Consider the following 19,422-nt stretch of genomic DNA (forward strand, 5'->3'; position numbering starts at 1 on the left):
ATGCTTTACTTCTTGCTGCCCGGCAGGAAGTTTAAACAGTAGAGCGCCCTCTACTGTTTAAACTTCCTGCCGGGCAGGAAGAAGTGAAGCATGTCGGACCCGGAGACCAGACCAGAGCGGAGAAGAAGCAGCGGTGACAGCGGGGGCAGTCGCGCCGGCGGAGCAGGTAATGTTTTGCTGCTCTATTGCGTCGGTCGTCGGGCACTCGAACGCCGCTAGCGACGCGCTCCCTACCCGCGGGCGATCGACGGTAATTTTACGCACGGAGCAATCGACGGGATCGGACGAAATGGGTCGAAATTCAGCGTGTAGCGGGAACGATGTGACAACAGATTCGATCCCAGTGATCGAATCTGCTGTCGATCTGGCGGGAATCGGCCTAGTGTATGGCCAGCATAAATCTCCCTGGTGGTGCCTAACCCTAAGACCTCCCTGGTGGTGCCTAATCCTAAGACCCGCCCTGATGGTGCCGAACCCTAAGACCCCGCTGGTGGTGCCTAACCCTAAATCTCCCCTTAGTGATCGCTTTATTGTGTGGAGATGGAGAATAATGTTTTACAAATAGTGACTGTAAAAAATATATTACAATTTACGTTACGTACTGATCGTTTATTTTGTGAATAATAATGTTTTACAAACAGTAAGGGATAAAATTTTAAATAATGTTTTAGTTAAATACAATAAATATGGTTAGTATTTTTGTAAACGTTATTCGTCACGGGCGCATTTTGTAAACTTAAATCATCACAAGCGCCGTTAGAAAACATTAAAAATCTCCGGGCGCCGTTTTAAAACGTTAATAATCTCCAGCGCCCTTTTTTCCTGTTCAGCGCCCATCAAACGATATTTATTATGGGAGTGAATGGCGGAGCCCTTTTTGTCCACTTGCCTCATGCGCCCAAATTTCCTGCTTCCATTTTCAGGACCTTTTATATATTTGTATGGAGGTATTTTATGTGATCAGTTGTGGATGGAGCCAGTGATGTCACATGTAATGGCCCTCCAGCGGCAGCCAGGACTTAAAGGGGAGCTGAACACTTGCACAGGACAGAAGGAACATGGAGAAATGCACCCTGTACGTATTTAGAGAGTTTAGCCGGTCTAATATCCCCCTCATCTGTGACTAATCACCACTGTAATTTGATCTCTCAGCTGTGTCAAATCAGAAATCTCCACGGCAGAGCAGCTAATTTGTAAGTACAGGATGTTTACAATATGTCTGCTTCCTTGAAAGCAGGAAGTAGATATAGTGAAGATTTGTTGCAGGATTTGTATCAGCTGTAACAAAGAAATTGTTTTTTTCTAAAGGTTATTATGCTGCTGCGTATATTTTAGAGCAGAGAGGAAGTTCTGAGTTCAGGTCCCCTTTAGGGCAGACGCTGCTTTTAGAAAACTGGGATGGAAGGATGTGCACATAATTACTCTCGGTGCCAGACTTGTTTCTTTTTTTACTACTCTGTTTAGAATGTTAACAGTTCAGGGATAATACAATGTCATTACCATAAAGTCCTCTTTATTGTTCCTCTGCTTTTTCAGCTTTTAAAAGTGTTACCTAAATATAATAATCCCTTTACATTTCCTTGTAGTATAAATCTGAATAATGATTTATTGGCCGCTGAGGCTGGCCCTGGGTGATGATCACATAGTCTGCAGAGTCACCTGGAATTACCTATTTATAATTCAGGCCCCTTTTTACGCTTGCATTGCAAGTGTGTGTTGCATTACCCTGTCTTACCGCAGGGTAATGCAACATCCATGCAAGTCAATGGGGCCTCGCACATTTACCACTTCGAGCCACGCTGGAAGATTCTGATTTGCCGCCGCAAAGTCAGCAGTGCGTTACCATATGACTTCCACGGCCAGTGGCGTAGCTAAGGAGCTATGGGCCCCGATGCAAGTTTTACATGAGGCCCCACAGGCACTATATACATAACAATTGATACGCCGCACCATAACCTGCCAATGGCAACCACAGTGTCAGAGGTGCAAGAAGGGGATGGGGAACAGCTTGTTAATAATTACCACTATTCAAAGCATCTATAGAAGTGATTATTACCAGTACAGGACCAATAGAGAGCTAATACTGCAGTTGAGGGAGGGCCTTTCGGGGCCCCTCTGGTCCAAGAGCCCCGATGCGGTCGCTACCTCTTCATCCCCTATTGCTACACCCCTGTCCACGGCGGTGCAGCAGCGGTTAGTTTCACTGACAGGAGCACAGTGCATCTCGGCACATGTACGGACCAATGGTAATCCCAGGAAATTCCAGTGACGTACAGGCATTACATCACTGAGTGGAGGGCAGTGCTATGCATACTGCCCTGTCGGCACACTCTGACGCCGGGTCATAGGTTTCTTATTTTTTCGTTGCGGTGGGATGTGGCAGGAGCATCGCATCCCCATCAAAACGCAAAAAAATAAGTGTAAAACCGGCCTCAGTCTACAGTTGGCAGAGCTTCTGCCATTAAAGAGAAACCGTAACAAAGAACTGACCTTCATCCCAATCAGTAGCCGATACCCCCTTTCCCATGAGAAATCTATTCCTTTCCTCAAACGGATCATCAGGGGGCTCTGTATGGCTGATATTGTGGTGAAACCCCTCCCACAGTATGATGTCAGCACCTCACAGCACTGAGGTACTGACATCACACTGTGGGCACCTTGTTGCATTGTGGAAAATAACAGCTGTTTCCAACTGACAAAAAAGCAAGCAGCATCTCCTTCCAGTGACATCACCTGCCAGCAGTAAAAATGTCACCATGTAATAAATGTCAGAATGTAAATCAGGGAGAGGAAAGATTTTACAATGGGCAAACACTGACTAAATAATTTATACATAATTATTGAAAAAAAATTAAGCAGATTTTTATTACATTATTTTCACTGGAGTTCTGCTTTAAACATAATTTACTCTAGATCTTGGTATTACCCTAACTCAGTTGATTAACTAACAGTAAAATTGCTATGGGCAGATAGCGCACTGCACACCAATAGAGTATGCACTGTGCAATATAACTACTGCAACCTGCCCACATTGCTACAGTAACATGCGCTGTGTCACTTATATAAAGTGCATTGCTATTGCAACACAAACATCACCCACGTAATTAATTGCATAACGGGCATCACCGTTTTTCTTTCTGTATAAAACTCAGATACAAAAATTTCCATTGAAACACACAAATTTGCATTAAAACAAGTGTGTTGCCATTGACTTGCATTAGATGTGCTGCAAACTCGAATTCACAAAAACGCAATTTGCAGGCCGGGCCGAGGCATAGGCTGGAGAGGCTCCAGCCTCAGGGCGCAGTGTAGGAGGGGGCGCACAATTAATTCAGCTGTCATTCCTAATTGTGTATGAAGCAGAAAGAAATAAGAAAAGGGGATACATAGCAGTGACTGCAAGCTAGATAACTAGATATTAAGGTGTTGGGGAGGTTGTGGGCCCTGTGGCCCTCTTAGTCTAATAGCAATCAGTGTGTGAGGGATGGAGGGGCGCACTTTGATGTCTCAGCCTTGGGTGCTGGAGGACCTTGTCTCAGCTCTGCGCGTGTTCTGACTTGTGTGAAAGGCCCCTGAGGCTGCGAGGAGGCATTATATATTGAAGATAACTAGTGGTAAATCATAGACTTTTTTTTCATAGTATTGTTACCATACATGACTATTTTTTAAACAAAAAACAAGGTTTCCCAAAATCTAGAACCCACTTTTATTTTTAAAGGTACAAACAAGGATAAACCATTAATTTTAGCACCATATTCTGGTTCCACTGCTGTTATGCTGAGCAAACTATCAGATGTTGAATGGTTGTTCAAATCTGATCAGTGTAAGGCCATCTTAACATAGTTCTCTATTTTTTCCATTGAGGACAGATGGCTCACTCAGTATTACAAGAGAAGTGGATCATTATTTTCACCCTGAAAGACTGCAGTAGTATATGACCTGACACCTGCTCAGTTCTCACATCAGAACATCAAATTGGGGATAGTATGTTGTCATGGGGGAGCAACCGAGCAACCTAATGTTGTGTCATTAACTACTACAGGTTCCGGGGTTTTCAACCTTTTAAAATTAACCCAAGGTGTGAAACCTATTGAAGCTGCCATATTTATTTCCTTTTAAACAATACCATTTGCCTGGCAGTCCTGCTGATCTTTCTGGTCAGTAGGGTCTAAATCACACACCTGAAACAAGCATGCAGCTAATCTTGTCAAATTTGTCATAGACATCTGATCTGCATGCTTGTTCAGGGTCTATGGCTGTAAGGATTAGAGGCAGAGGATCAGCAGGACAGCCAGACCATGAACATTATTTAAAAGGAAATAAACATGTCATCCTCCATATCCCTCTCACCTCAAGTTCACTTTAAAGGGGCTCTGAGCACCTATCATGGGCATGCCTTTAAGACAGACAACTTCCAACAAAGTTGTGCTATGGCCCCTCTGGAGGAGCCTCTTGCAATGGCCATGTGTGTCACTTTTTCTTCCTGCTTCCTTCAGTGATGCACTTCTCTAACAGAGAAGACAGAGGTGACCCTGAAGTTATAACATAGCCAAGATGTTATGATCGCTTCTGCAGCGTTTACTGCTGACTGCACTGGTATTGCAAACCAAGCAGTTCTAATGTCATTACATGCATTTGCTTGCATAGTTTGGTTTGCACTTAAACTAGTTGCTGATTCCATCTGCAGTCGCTCTGAAGTTTATGACAGTTTAATATGCTTTTGTGTAAACAAACATTGTCTGCTGCAGTGGAGGGGCGGTCCCTTTCCTGCAGGCTGCATATCATTGTCTGCCTTTTCCTGCTATCAGCCTGTGATTAATTACCATTCACTTGTGTGGGAATCTGCAGGTCTGCTCCCATTGGATGACCTCAGTATAAAGAACTGCTTCCTGCAATGCCTCATGGGCTATCATAGTTTCAGACTCTATCTGTTACTCTGCTCGTGCCCCACCTCGTTCCTGGTCCGTGTGGACTGCGCTGACTCCTGCGAAGGGGTCAGCGAGTCCTCCTAGTTCTGCTCTTGTTCTAGAAGTTGCTACTTGCTTGTCTTGTGTCATATATTGGTTCATCGCCAATATATACGCATACTTGCGCATTTTGTTATTTTCCTTGTATTCGTGTTACGTTAATATATCAGTGTCGCTGATATATACGTACATGAACTGTTTATTTCCTGTGTTCAGCTAGTCAGTTTTCCAGCACGTTTTGGTAGTTTGCGCGTATCGTGAACACCCGTGCTGAGCTAGTTATCCTGTTCCTGGTCCTGTTTGTGGATTGCGTTCATCTCTGCGAAGAGATAACGAATCCTTCTGAATCCTGTTCCTGGTCCTGTTTGTGGATTGCGTTCATCTCTGCGAAGAGATAGCGAATCCTTCTGAGTCCTGTTCCCTGTATTACTTCAGTCTTAGTCAGAGTTCCTGCTTATGTCATATATCGGTTCATTGCCAATATATACATATGTTAGTCAGACGTTACGAATAGTTTCATTGATAGCTGTAATTGTAATACGCTAGGAAAACATACTTATTGTATATTTATCTGTGTTACGTTCATCTATCTCGATCCTGCTATTTCCTGTCTCTCCTGTCCTGTCTTTGTGAGGCACGCCATCGCCGCAACGCATTGGCTGCCTCATTCCAGTCTGTCTGGTTTTGGACGCTTGCTGTCGCTAAGTAATCGCTAGCTAGCAAGCGTTCATTCTGTCTACCTGTCCTGATCTCCTCAGTCCTGGTTTATGCGCTCAGCGCTACCTTGCGCTGAGACGTTATTACGAAAGTGTTTTGTGGCTGTTCAGATCTGCACCGGCTCTGTGCACCACAATCTCCTATTGGAGTCAGTCCTCTCCTCCACTAAACTGGGGATATCCTGATCCCTTGTGCTGGTGTGTGTACCTCCTTCACGTCAGCTTATGTGTTGTATGCTGACTGTGGAGATTACACCCCCAAGCTTAACACAAGATGGCAGCCGCAATTTTTAAATTGAAATCGAACGAAAACTATTTAGTATAGAATGGCCCTCCAGCGGCATGCCTGAACGATTCAGGCATCAAATGAAAGAAGAGAGCACAAGCTACAGAAAGGTATGCATCTTTAAGTGCTTTGCAGTACTGGTCGGAGTCTTAAAGGCATGCCCATGAGAGGTGTTCGGTGTCTCTTTAAGGTTCTTGACAATTTTGGCATATTTGCTGTGTGTCACTATTGATAGAGCAATCACTTTTTATTACCTATGCCATCAAAGTGGTAGATATATAGTTGTTGTTTTTTTCAGGACAAACTAGGCTTTCTATCTATATATATATATATATATATATAAAAGGCTACGTGCCTCAACCTTCAAGCAAGAAGAAGTAGCGCCCTGACCCCAGGGACGGTCCAAGCAAGAAGAAGGGGCCGGTCAAAGCAAGAAGAAGAAGTAGCGCCCTGCCCCCAGGGGCGGTCCTAGACTTGACGCCGAGCTGGAGGGGGTAGCGGGCAGGAAGGGGGTATTGGGCACAGCGGGGGGAGAGGGGTCGGACCCCCCCTCCCTCACCTGGGTCCCCCATCTGCGCTCCCCCTCTAGCTTAAGTTCAGCAGCAGCCGCCGCTACTAGTGAGAGGCAGTGGGTGGGGATGACTCACCTTATCCGCGTTCCAGCGTGCGTTCCACTGTCGTCACTTCCTGCAATGCCGTCCACTTACAATACAGTGGGCGGCATTGCTGGAAGTGACGACAGTGGAACGCACGCTGGAACGCGGAAGAGGTGAGTCATCCCTGCCCGCTGCTTCTTACTAATAGCGGCGGCTACTGCTGAACTTCAGCTAGAGGGGGAGCGCAGATGGGGGACCCAGGTGAGGGAGGGGGGGTCCAACCCCTCTCCCCCCGCTGTGCCCAATACCCCCTTCCTGCCCGCTACCCCTTTATGCTGCATATGCTACGCCGTGGGTCGGCCCGCTGCCTCTTACTAATAGCAGCAGCTGCTGCTGAACTTAAACTAGAGGGGGAGCGCAGATGGGGGACCCAGGTGAGGGAGGGGGGTCCTACCCCCCTCCCCGCCGCTGTGCCCAATACCCCCTTCCTGCCTGCTACCCCCTTATTCGGCATTTGCTACGTCGTGGGTCGGCTAATGGGTAATATTTTTTTAAAGTATTTTTTAATTTCACAGGCACTTTCACAGGAAAATTAGGCATAAACGCAAAAATTACCCATTTTTTTCATGTTTCCCCCTTTCTAATTTTTACATGACAAGCACCACTGTTTTAAAACACCTTATAATACATTACTTGGCTCGTCCCGTATAAAACAATACCATACATGCCATATTTCATCACTAATTGGGCATAAAGCATACCATTATCGCTAGCTTGTGTGTCTGTAGCGATTTCATGCGATTGCTAGGGCACACAGTTTGGGGACTTCAGCGCTAGATGCATTGCTAGGCTACAACACTTTAAAGAATCTATATTGCGTTGGGTCCTCGAGCTGTCGCTCTAGTGATTGCATCCGATGTCTATGGGCGGCAGCCGTTACAGGTGTCCATGAATATCAAGGCAAAGTATAGGTGACGCAAGGAGTTAGTTAGCCTGATAGTAGACACTGTCACTTTAATTTTAAAAAAAGTGAGCCACCCGAAGTAAAACAGGGCCACCTGTAGGCACGTGCCTACAGAGCCTCATGGCAAATCCAGCCCTGGCCATGGTTCTAAGATGGGTACATGGCAGGAGGGTAGTCTCAACATTTAGTTATCTTCTCCTGGGATCCAAGTTTGCTTTACCTCAGAAAACCCTTGTAAAGTATGAACATGCTGCCTGCTATATTTTGAGTGGCAAAACCAGTTAAAGTGTATACTGTTAGATGTTCGGCCTCTGCAGTAAAGTTCCAGTGAGTCAGCAACTCTAATGAGTACACACCTTCCAGCCGAAAATTCACAAGTTTATTTTTCCTGCTGGCTAGGAAGTGGAGGTGTTGATAACATGACATTTGCTCATTGGATACCTCGTGATTAATTAGAGCTCAACAATCCCTTTCTTAATTCTACTCAATAAATAATGTGATATTTCAAAATGGATCATGTTCCCATACCATGACTGTAAAATGTCACAACAGCTTCTTTTTCACACAAAGCATAGTTCGGCAACGGTCCAAAGTTTACTTATTTTCCATATTGACTGGAAAAGAAAATAATGTTCACATTACACAGCGTACAATTATCATACATTGGTCTTGAAACTGATCCATATGTTAAACTCAAATCATTATTCACATTTGACACAAAGGGTGCAGCCTCTCCAAGATCTATATAAACTTGAAGAGTAACTTTTCTGTACATGTTATATTTTTTTTTTTTTTACAATATTCACTTATTAATTATTTATTCAATGTCTGCCCATTGTAAAATGTCACCTCACTCTAATTTAGATTCTAAATTTAACAGTGATGCCATCATTTTTACTGCTGGCAAGATGAGTAATTGTGGGTTTTTCTTATTTTCTGTGAAGTGAGCAGGAAAATCATGTGATCTCCCAGAGTGCTCTGGGGCAGAAGGCTAACCGACATCAAGCCTAGGCTAAACATCACTAGGAGGGTATGGTTACATACTAATTTAAAGCAAAATATAGATGTGAGAAACATTGCTGACACTGAAACCAGGATAATTGTATCCTGGATAATTTATTATGTTCTACTTTATGTCACTACAGTTTCTCTTTAAAGCAAACCTTTACTTAAAGAGGATTAAACTTCATCCCAATCGGTAGCTGATGCCCCCTTTCCCCTGAGAAATCGTTACCTTTCCTGAAACAGATCATCAAGGGGGTCTTTGTGGCTGATAATGTGGTGAAACCACTCACACAGTGTGATGTCATGACCATGGTCCTGACAGTTTTCTGTCTGTGACCTTGTTGCATTGTGGGAAATAACAGCTTTTTCCAACTGCCAAGCAAGCAATATCTCCCTCTGTTCATAGAACTCTCAGTAATGAACACTGCACACAGATCACATGGCAGAAATAAATATGTCACCACCAGTGATACATTTCAGACTATAAGGGCTCTTTCACACTGGCACAGTGCAGCAAATTGCCGCACTGCTACCGCAGCCTAATGTATCCCTATGGGAGAGTTCATACTTCCCACTGTAACGATTGTGGAATTATTCCCGTGGTCAGCGCACAGGATGCGCGCTGACACTGCGGAAATCCTCCACAAGCGTATAATCTGAGAGAACCCAGCTTTTGGTGCTAAGCACCAGTAGAGGGGAATTCCCACCAGCAGATGGAGCTGTGGAGTGCAGAGGAATAAACCCTCTGCGCTGCCACAGATGCCAGATGGAAATTGTACGAAGAGAAGCAACACAGGGCAAGATAGCCCCTAAAGAGAGAGAGCACAGAGACAGAATCAATGTGTGTCCACCAAACTAGTCCCCACCCAGCGATGGCGAACTCACAACAGCGGAAACGAAGTGGGAACGCAATCGCAAGAATGGCGATTGCCAAATAGTGACACCAGACTGAGCAGAACAGAGCATGAGAGTAGCAAAGGCACAGCAAACAACAATCAGAGGATAAGGAAAATAACAAACACTAGCTAAACGCGAACACCGCATGCATTCGCAACAGCGAACGCGTTTTCTGCACGATCACCGCGCGTTAGGCGCCCAGTGATAAGCGTGCCGCCCTAACTAGCCACAAGTAACACAAATGAGCACAAACAGACAAGAAAGACAAATGAGGTAGCCAGTAGCAATCGCTGCTCCAGCTTACACTCCAGGAACACAGATCAGAAGGATCCACAGCCGTTACCACTAGAGGCTAGTGCGATCCAAACCAGACAGAGCGATTCGCTATCAACCGCCGCTTGCGACAGCGCAATCGCAACAGACAAGACAGGACAGAATAGACAGTACAAATTATACACAAACTGACTGCACTAAATAGGAATGCAAGGAGCACTCCCCAAGAATTAACTATACTAAGATAGCAGTGGCTGACACTCCAGGTGAGTCCAGCAGGAACAAACCTCTATGAGCAGCAAAGGATTCTGGGATCACATGGTATTTATACTGCAAGCCTTCAAAGGAGGCAGCTAGACCATTTGCATGACAAGTGTATGCAAATTGCTCAGCAGCAGAGCAGGTCTGAAACTTGCAAAGCACAGGCAGGTCTCTTTTCCAGAGACCTGCAGCCCTCAGACTTAAGGAATGGACAAACAGCCGCCTGCCCGTGCAGGCAGCTGAGCAGATCGTTACACCCACGTTGTGGAACGATGCGCCGGAAGTGCTAAATCTACCATTAGCTCAGAACTACATTACCGTGCAGGGCCCACGGCGATCTACGGCGGCCCAGAAGTCATGTTAGTCTATGGCAACGCAAGGTTTTGAAAAAAACGTTGTGGCACGCATGCGCGGAAGCGTATACCCTTATGCATACCCGAAGCAGGAAGTGACTGCAAGCGCGCGTCACTTCCTGCTTGGCTGGTGGCAAAACAGGGAACACCGTGTACTAACGTGGTGTTCCCTGAAGGCCTAGTTTTGGTGCTGCAATGCTACCGCCAGTTTGCAGTGTAAAACCGGCCTAAAGCAGGAAGAGGAAAGATTTTACAATGGGTAAAGACTGACTAAATAATTTACTGTTACTGTATTAGTGAATATTGTAAAAAGCAATTTTATTCATTATTTTATTTTCACTACGGTTTCTCTTTAAAGCTTTCTGAAAATAAATGTTAAAACATTTTTTATTGTAACAACCAACAATTTATACAGGAAAATCATGACGATTAACAAGGTTGCCCAAACTTTTGCATCCCACTGTAGATGCTCATACCCAAGCCCGGGCTGAGACAGAGGTGAGAGAGGCTCCAGCCTTTGGGCACACAACTCACTCAGCTATCATCCCCCTATTGTGTTTGAAGCAGAGAGAAATAAGAAAAGGGGATATATGGCATGCAAGCTAGATAACTAGAGATTGAGGTGTTGTGGGCCCTTGGGTGCCTCTTAGTCTAATAGCAATCAGTGTGTGACGCCTGGGGTAGGAGGGATGGAGGAGCGCACTTTGGTGTCTCAACCCTGGGTGCTGGAGGACCTTGTCCCGGCTCTGCTCATACCACTTGCATGTAAATACTGTATATAGCAAACTTTGTGCAACTTTGAACTGGGCCACTCAAAATTGACAGAAAGTGAATGTGATCGGCCCAATTTTAAGCATGCATTTGCAATACATTTGCCACCAGAATTATTTGCATCTCATTGATCGGGTGTTTTGAGGCATGTGTCACTCAGCTGACTTGCCACGTCACCAACAAAAAAGGTTTTAATTGCCCTTGGGGATGGAACTATCCTTTGTTGAATAAGAAATCAATAAGGAAATTATACCTGACGCTAACGCTGGTGGTGAAAATGAGGAACAAGTAAAAATGCTGAATGTTTAATGTGAGAACAGCAAAGAAATTATATATATATTTATATGAATTAATATCTCACATAATATTTGATTTCTAACATCCATATAATAACGCCAATATCTCTCCACTTTGTATTCCCTGTGTATTATAACTGTGATGGCTGTTTTGGTACTGGTATATGGTAGAATAATTATAATAATAAATTTAATACTTGCAAATGTTACATGTTCCTTCTTAGTGGAGATAATATTCCTATGTCAGTCCAGCAAGGAACCATAATTGCAAGCATCAATATTTAGGTGTTCAATTATTTATTTATTACAGCTGTTTATTATAACACAACACTTGTGGGTCAGATGGCTTTTCTGACTGTTCATATAACACTTAGTTTGCAGCATCTTTTACTGTCTGCATATAGTAAGGATCCCCAATTTTTTTCAGTCAAGGGCCGGGTCAACATACTTCAAACTGCTGGGGGGCCGGAGTATGCATAAAATGATGTAGAAAAACATTACATTGGACCTAGGTATTTTAAACCGTGCTTAATAACACGTGCAGCCCTCGTGTCTCCTATTTAACCAGACCAGATGTTATGCCAACACAGCAAGTGCAGATAGTATACCCAACAACACAGCAAGTGCAGATAGTATACCCAACAACACAGCAAGTGCAGATAGTATACCCAACAACACAGCAAGTGCAGATAGTATACCCAACAACACAGCAAGTGCAGATAGTATACCCAACAACACAGCAAGTGCAGATAGTATACCCAACAACACAGCAAGTGCAGATAGTATACCCAACAACACAGCAAGTGCAGATAGTATACCCAACAACACAGCAAGTGCAGATAGTATACCTAACAACACAGCAAGTGCAGATAGTATACCCAACAACACAGCAAGTGCAGATAGTATACCCAACAACACAGCAAGTGCAGATAGTATACCCAACAACACAGCAAGTGCAGATAGTATACCCAACAACACAGCAAGTGCAGATAGTATACCCAACAACACAGCAAGTGCAGATAGTATACCCAACAACACAGCAAGTGCAGATAGTATACCCAACAACACAGCAAGTGCAGTTATTATGCCCCCAATACAGTAAGTGCAGGTATTATGCCCCAAACACAGCAAGTGCAGATATTGTGACCCTAACATAGCAAGTCATATGTGAGCCATAATGTCACCTTCTCCCACCATGCCCGGAAGAGAACTGCCAACAGCAGCCATTCATTTACGCGCCACCCGAAGAACGTCTTTGCACACTAGACAGTGACAACCTGCAGTCCAATTTGATAGCTGTGTCACCTGTTGTGGAATTGGTTTGGAAGCCAGCGAATAACCGCTCTCTGGCTCAGGCTTATATGTGGAAGGGTGGTGCCAGCACTGCTATTCTATATGTGGAAAGTAGAAAAGTTCAAATACGCTCTACTCCCCTCACCTCCAACCGGTCGGTGCAGGATCTGGGAAGCCAAACCAGTCCAATGTGTGAAGAAGGATCCGCGGACCAGACCAGGTAGATGAAAAAGGCTGACAAAATTTTATTTGAAAAATTCCATAGACAGTGCAATAAAAAAGACAGAAAATGCTAATGCGTATCGGGCCTACAATCTGCCCTTAATCATAGCTGAAGTAGATCTGCCTAAAGCAGGGCTTATATGCAGGTGGGGAAAGAAAAAACTCCACCCACTCACCATACAGCCCAGATCTTAAAGGTACAATACAGTGTTATATATAAAAACATGTTACAAACATATTTAATAGCAACAGTATAAAACTTAAGAAAAGGTAAGAAAGAAAGTTACCACTGAGTGTGTGTAAATACAATATATGGACAAATACGGTACATGTAATAAAATATGCAGCATGGATATAATAATTACTATATTTATTATATCCATGCTGCATATTTTATTACATGTATTTGTCCATATATTGTATTTACACACACTCAGTGGTAACTTTCTTTCTTACCTTTTCTTAAGTTTTATACTGTTGCTATTAAATATGTTTGTAACATGTTTTTATATATAACACTGTATTGTACCTTTAAGATCTGGGCTGTATGGTGAGTGGGTGGAGTTTTTTCTTTCCCCACCTGCATATAAGCCCTGCTTTAGGCAGATCTACTTCAGCTATGATTAAGGGCAGATTGTAGGCCCGATACGCGTTAGCATTTTCTGTCTTTTTTATTGCACTGTCTATGGAATTTTTCAAATAAAATTTTGTCAGTCTTTTTAATCTACCTGGTCTGGTCTGCGGATCCTTCTTCACATATTCTATATGTGGGCTGCCAATATTTAAAGATGCAGTGAGCTGCATCTATGAGTAATATATTTTATGTGTGGGGGCGGTAAAAAAGCCTCAGGGAGCCACATTCGGACCGCGGGCCTTAGTTTGAGAACTAATACTGTATGTCTGTTGGTAAAGGTTATGCGCTTGCTCTAGAACTAGGAAAATGAACTGTAAATTGCTGAATTCCTAAAGCGCATACAAACAATATTTGTTCCACCTCTAATACTGGTAATATTTGACTTCTATCACCTATGCCTCTTTGCAAAGTTACATCTTTGTTTCAGTTGGAGAAAATATGCTTGGCTGAAAGTTTAAATAGATTACAAAGAGAAAGCAATAAATAAAATCATTAATATTTAACTATCGTCAATATTTTAGAGAAGAACTATAACCAAGGATTGAACTTCATCGCAATCAATAGCTGATTCCCCCTTTCCCATTAGAAATCTTTACCTTTTCTCAAATAGATCATCGGGGGGGTCTGTGTGGCTGATATTGTGGTGAAACCCCTCCCATGGTGTAATGTCATGCCCAAGGTCCTGACAGTTTGCTTTCTGTGAACCTTTTTGCATTGTGGGAAATAACAGCCTTGTTTCCAACTACCAAGCAAGCAAGATCTCCCTCCCTGTACGTAGAACTCTCAGTAATGAACATTCCACACAGATCACCTGACAGAACTAAAGATGTCACCGCCAGTAATACATTTCAGAATGTAAATCAGGAAGAGGAAGGATTTTACATTGGCCAAATACTGACTAAACAATCTGTAAATGAAAATTGTAAAAAATAAGCCATTTTATTCATTATGTTATTTTCACTACAGTTCCTCTTTAAAGAGGAACTCCAGTGAAAATAATGTAACAAAAAAAGTGCTTCATTTTTACAATAATTAATGATTTAGTCAGTGTTTGCCCATTGTAAAATCTTTTAAATCCATTGATTTACATTGTGACAATTATTACATGGTGACATTTTTACTGTTGGCAAGTGATGTAGCTGCTGCATGCTTTTTTGATGACACACGGGTGTCATCAGTTGACATGCAGTATGCTTATTGTCACCGTCAGGTAGAAAAACGTCATATGTCACGTCCAGCATGAGATTGCCATTATTGTTATTATTTAGTATATCTATAGCACCAACATCTTCTGCAGCACTGTACTGTACAGAGTCTTGTCACTTAACTGTCCCTCAGAGGTGCTCACAATCTAATCTCTACCATAATCATATGTCACCAAGGGTGAGCAATATGCAGTGGTGTAGCCAGGGCCGTATTTACCATAAGGCACTGTAGGCACATGCCTACAGGCGCCTGATGATGGAAAGGAGGCTCACTCCCCTCCCCGAGCACCTCCCTCCCTCCTTACCTATGCAAAGTCCTGATGAGAGTGTAAATGACAGCTTACTCACAGAGCTCTCGTCATCCCACTGACCAGATCTCCCTTCAGTCAGGGGCACCTCTAGCTACTTTATACTGAGGGTACTGTTAGCTACTGAATACTTGGGGGCACTTCTAGCTACTTAATGCTGAGGGTACCTCTGGCTTCCTAATAATAATGGGTACATGTAGCTACCTATGACAGGCAGGAGAAGTCAGAGAGAGGTGACAGCTGGGGCAGCCAGAGCACCCTTGTGATGCAGTTTGATGGGAGTTTGTAGGATCATGGAGGGTGAAGTCTAGGGTGCCAGGACATCTGTGCCTTTAGGCTCCTGTGAGTAAATCAAGGCATGGGTGTAGCTAGACATTATGGGGCCCCACAGCAAAATTTTCATGGGGCCCTCAGAACTAGGCACTCTTAGGAAAGTTAATAGTGAATACATCAAATACAACCTGGGCCCCCTCTGCTCCAGGGCCCCATAGCAGTTGCTATGGCTGCTATAGCGATTGCTACACCCCCTGGCAATATGTGTTAATACTTTTTAAACCAACGAGGAGGTCTCCGATCAGTAAGTGCTTCATGTTACTTCCTGTGTAAACAGGAAGTAGCAAGAAGCTCTTAGAGATCGGAGACCTCCTGTGCGATGGAGGTATGTGTCCAGCCTGTCGCTGCCCACCCGCTGCCACTAATGATTGCAGGAGGGGAGCGCAGAGGGGGGAGCCCGGGGTGAGGGAGGGGGTGGAATGTCCCCCCTCCCCGCTGATATGCACAGTTCTCTTCTTATGGTGCGACCCCTCCTGCCCACCAAAAAGCTGCTGAGCAGCCCCGGGCAACGACCCCCCCCCCCGTGGGGGCAGGGGTTGCATCCCCTATTGTTACGCCCATGGGTCACACTTGTTTTAGGAGCCTTGTGAGATGGGCCCCAAGTCCATAAATGGCACCAAGGAGAGGCAAGGGATGGGGTGTGAACATTGGGGGGCCTCATTGAAGTGTCGCTTGGGGGCCCGATGAATTGTAGTTATGCCCGGTGTCATTCACAGAACATACTGTTGTGTTTTTCCTCATAGGCCTGAAAGGAAGACTACACAGGCCGTGTGTGAAGAACATGAAGAAGAAAAAATTAACATATACTGTCTGAATTGTGAAGTGCCTACATGCTCCATGTGCAAAGTATTTGGAGCTCACAAAAACTGTGAGGTTGCGCCACTTGCTCAGGTTTTCCAGGGACAAAAGGTATGTTTCCACTTCCAACTAACCTATTCCCACTGAAGTTCATTATTGCACTAAACCATAATTCAAAAGATATAATATGTTGTTACTAGTAGACCTTAGTCCGTTTAAAAACGGGCTCTAGGTCTTTCTCTTATCACTGCCACCGGCGTCGCCAGTCAGTGCGCATGTGCTCACACTCACCCGCTGCGCGTGCACCTGCCCAATGCGCTCGCACGCCCGCCATGCCGCCATGCGCGCACAGACACCCGTCTGCCTTGCACACACGCCTGCCTGGCTCCCTGGTCCTGTCCTCCTGTCCCAACGGCTGTCTGTACTGCGCGCATGCGCAGTAGCAAAAGCACGGACACAGGGACAGCTGGACGCAGCGACACAGGAGTTTACCTAGATAGGATTATCTCCACTTCTGATTTAAGATAATTGAAGTAAGTTAACTATATTACTAAGAAGGCAGTTCAAAGTATTGCACCATGTTAGGAATTACTCAAAGTAAAAACTTTGACATTAAGATGTAAATTATTCTCTAACTAAATAAACTGGAAAGGTAGGCTTTTAAAGCCCTCCAGGTTTCTTCAACATCCTATAATTATAGCTGATGAAGAAAACGAAAGGGTCTTGAAAGCTTGTTTTTGTTTATTGTGGTAGCCAATAAATGGTATCCTGTTTCAATATACAGTATTTTATTGTTAAAGAGGAGCTGTTAGGTATAAGGTCTCAGAGAAAATAAACACATATATTAGTAGCTAAATATAGGCTGTACTTACATTACATATGCATTTCACTGTCCACGTTTGGATTTCACAGAATTTTTATATAGTATATGCAGAGAATGATGCTCCTGACAGCTCATGGCAGGCTCCATGTTTGTCTGTCTCCTATGAAGCCAAATGTGTCGTCATGTCCTGCCTGCTTCCTGATCACAAAAAAGCTCGTACTGAATAACACTAGTTTGCAGTGAATATTAATTAGCCATGTGGCTAGGAACAATAGCGGACTCCTGCAGTGTACTCTGCCAGGAGATTTATCAGTGCTGTGCGCTGGACTGAGTTACATGCTATTGTTACTTGACCCTGTAACTTCTCATTAGCAGCCGAGGGGAGGGCCCCAGAATGCGTTGCAGTATGGTTTGCGGCTTGCGTCCTCTTAAGAGCTTGGGTCTAACAGCTTTGCTGATAAGCACACATCAAATGAAAGAGAGATTTTTATCTTCACTATTGCCTTTTTGGCTTCCGTCTAAACTGTTTAACACAGGAGAATAGAGGTTTAAATTACCTTCTGCAGCCTGACAGTTACTCTTTAAGGTGCAAAATTAACAGTTAAAAGATCAATTACATCTTTCACATCAACATTTCCAACCTTGTCCATAAACGCTGTTCACAATAGAGCTTTTTAACATTTCCAGTATTGAAGTATATCCTTCTAAATCAACCTTGACATATACTCCTTTCAAGACAGCAAATAAGAAGTGTGATAGTTTGACTGAAAAACACACGGCATTGCTATCTTGTGGTTAGCACAAGATATTAACCCTGAAAATCTAGCCCATAATGAGCCTACCTCAAGGGGGAGACCTTTTGGCTACCTATGGGGGGACTACCTATATTAGGGGACACCTTTAGCTATCTTATTCTGGGGGGGGGGGTAAACTTTAGGCCACCTAAACTTGGGGGGGGGGGCAGTGGTCATGACCATGCCCATTCTCGTGAGGAAGCCAGTGCTTGCCCTAGCCAAAACACTAGGTCCCCCTGAAGTTAGCCAAAGGTGTCCCCCAGTATAGGTACGTCCCCCCACATAGGTAGGCAAAATGTGTCCCCCAGTATAGGTATTAGGTAGCCAAAGGTTTCCCCTTTTCCCCAGTAATCCCAATCTCAGATCCGCAGATCAGCAGAAACCCAAGGAGACCCTGCTGGCTACAGCCCTGCCTGAGGTCCTGGAGAGTTGAATTGTCCATTTGCTGTGCACTCTCACATTGGTTCATCGGTGGCTCCACCCCTTGGTTTACAGTAGTTCCACTCCTTGGTCAGCATCTGTTATAGCACGGTGGCGTAGTGGTTAGCTTTCTCGCCTCGCAGCACTGGGTCCCTGGTTCGAATCCCAGCCAGGGCACTATCTGCAAATAGTTTGTATGTTCTCTCCGTGTCTGCGTGGGTTTCCTCCGGGCACTCCGGTTTCCTCCCACATTCCAAAAACATACGGATAAGTTAATTGGCTCCCCCTAAAATTGGCCCTAGACTACAGTACTTACACTACATAATATAGACATATGGCAATGGTAGGGATTAGATTGTGAGCTCCTTTGAGGGACAGTTAGTGACAAGACAGTATATATGTATATATATATATATATATATATATATACACTGTACAGCGCTGCGTAATATGTCGGCGCTATATAAAATACTAAATATTAATAAAATAATAATAATAATAATAGCACTGCCCCATTGGCGGCCATGGCCCTGCCTCTTCATTCACCATAGCCAGGAACAACCAGGTCCCAGCAGTAGAGTTGGGCCGAACCTCCGTTTTTAGGTTCGCGAACCGGGTTCGCGAACTTTCGCGGAACGTTCGGTTCGCGTTAAAGTTCGCGAACCGCAATAGACTTCAATGGGGATGCGAACTTTGAAAAAAAAAAATTATGCTGGCCACAAAAGTGATGGAAAAGATGTTGCAAGGGGTCTAACACCTGGAGGGGGGCATGGCGGAGTGGGATACACGCCAAAAGTCCCCGGGAAAAATCTGGATTTGACGCAAAGCAGCGTTTTAAGGGCAGAAATCACATTGAATGCTAAATGACAGGCCTAAAGTGCTTTAAAACATCTTGCATGTGTATACATCAATCAGGTAGTGTAATTAAGGTACTGCTTCACACTGACACACCAAACTCACCGTGTAACGCACCGCAAACAGCTGTTTGTGTAGTGACGGCTGTGTACAGCTCATTCCCCTTGAGGTTTTTTATACGGGGGTCCCTCAACAGGCAGGACAGCATAAAAGACGACATCTGCACAAAGTCGGATCCAGTACCCTCCATCTCCTCTTGCTCTTCCTCAGTGACGTCACGTAAGTCAACCTCCTCCCCCCAGCCGCGAACAATACCACGGGAAGGTTGAGCAGCACAAGCCCCCTGCGACGC

At 44.3% G+C, this 19,422-nt stretch overlaps 1 protein-coding gene across 3 annotated transcripts in view; it reads left to right on the forward strand.

The window, feature by feature from the left end:
- Positions 1-19,422, forward strand: part of TRIM55 (tripartite motif containing 55) — a 232,639-nt gene that overhangs the window by 57,707 nt on the left and 155,510 nt on the right. For all 3 annotated transcript variants that reach the window (XM_068237449.1, XM_068237450.1, XM_068237452.1), the window contains exon 3: positions 16,124-16,289. In XM_068237449.1, coding sequence (XP_068093550.1) covers positions 16,124-16,289 — 166 coding nt within the window. The remainder of the gene's footprint in view (positions 1-16,123; positions 16,290-19,422) is intronic.

Source organism: Hyperolius riggenbachi, chromosome 5 (genome assembly GCF_040937935.1).
Source record: "Hyperolius riggenbachi isolate aHypRig1 chromosome 5, aHypRig1.pri, whole genome shotgun sequence".
Classification (NCBI taxonomy): Eukaryota; Metazoa; Chordata; class Amphibia; order Anura; family Hyperoliidae; genus Hyperolius; species Hyperolius riggenbachi.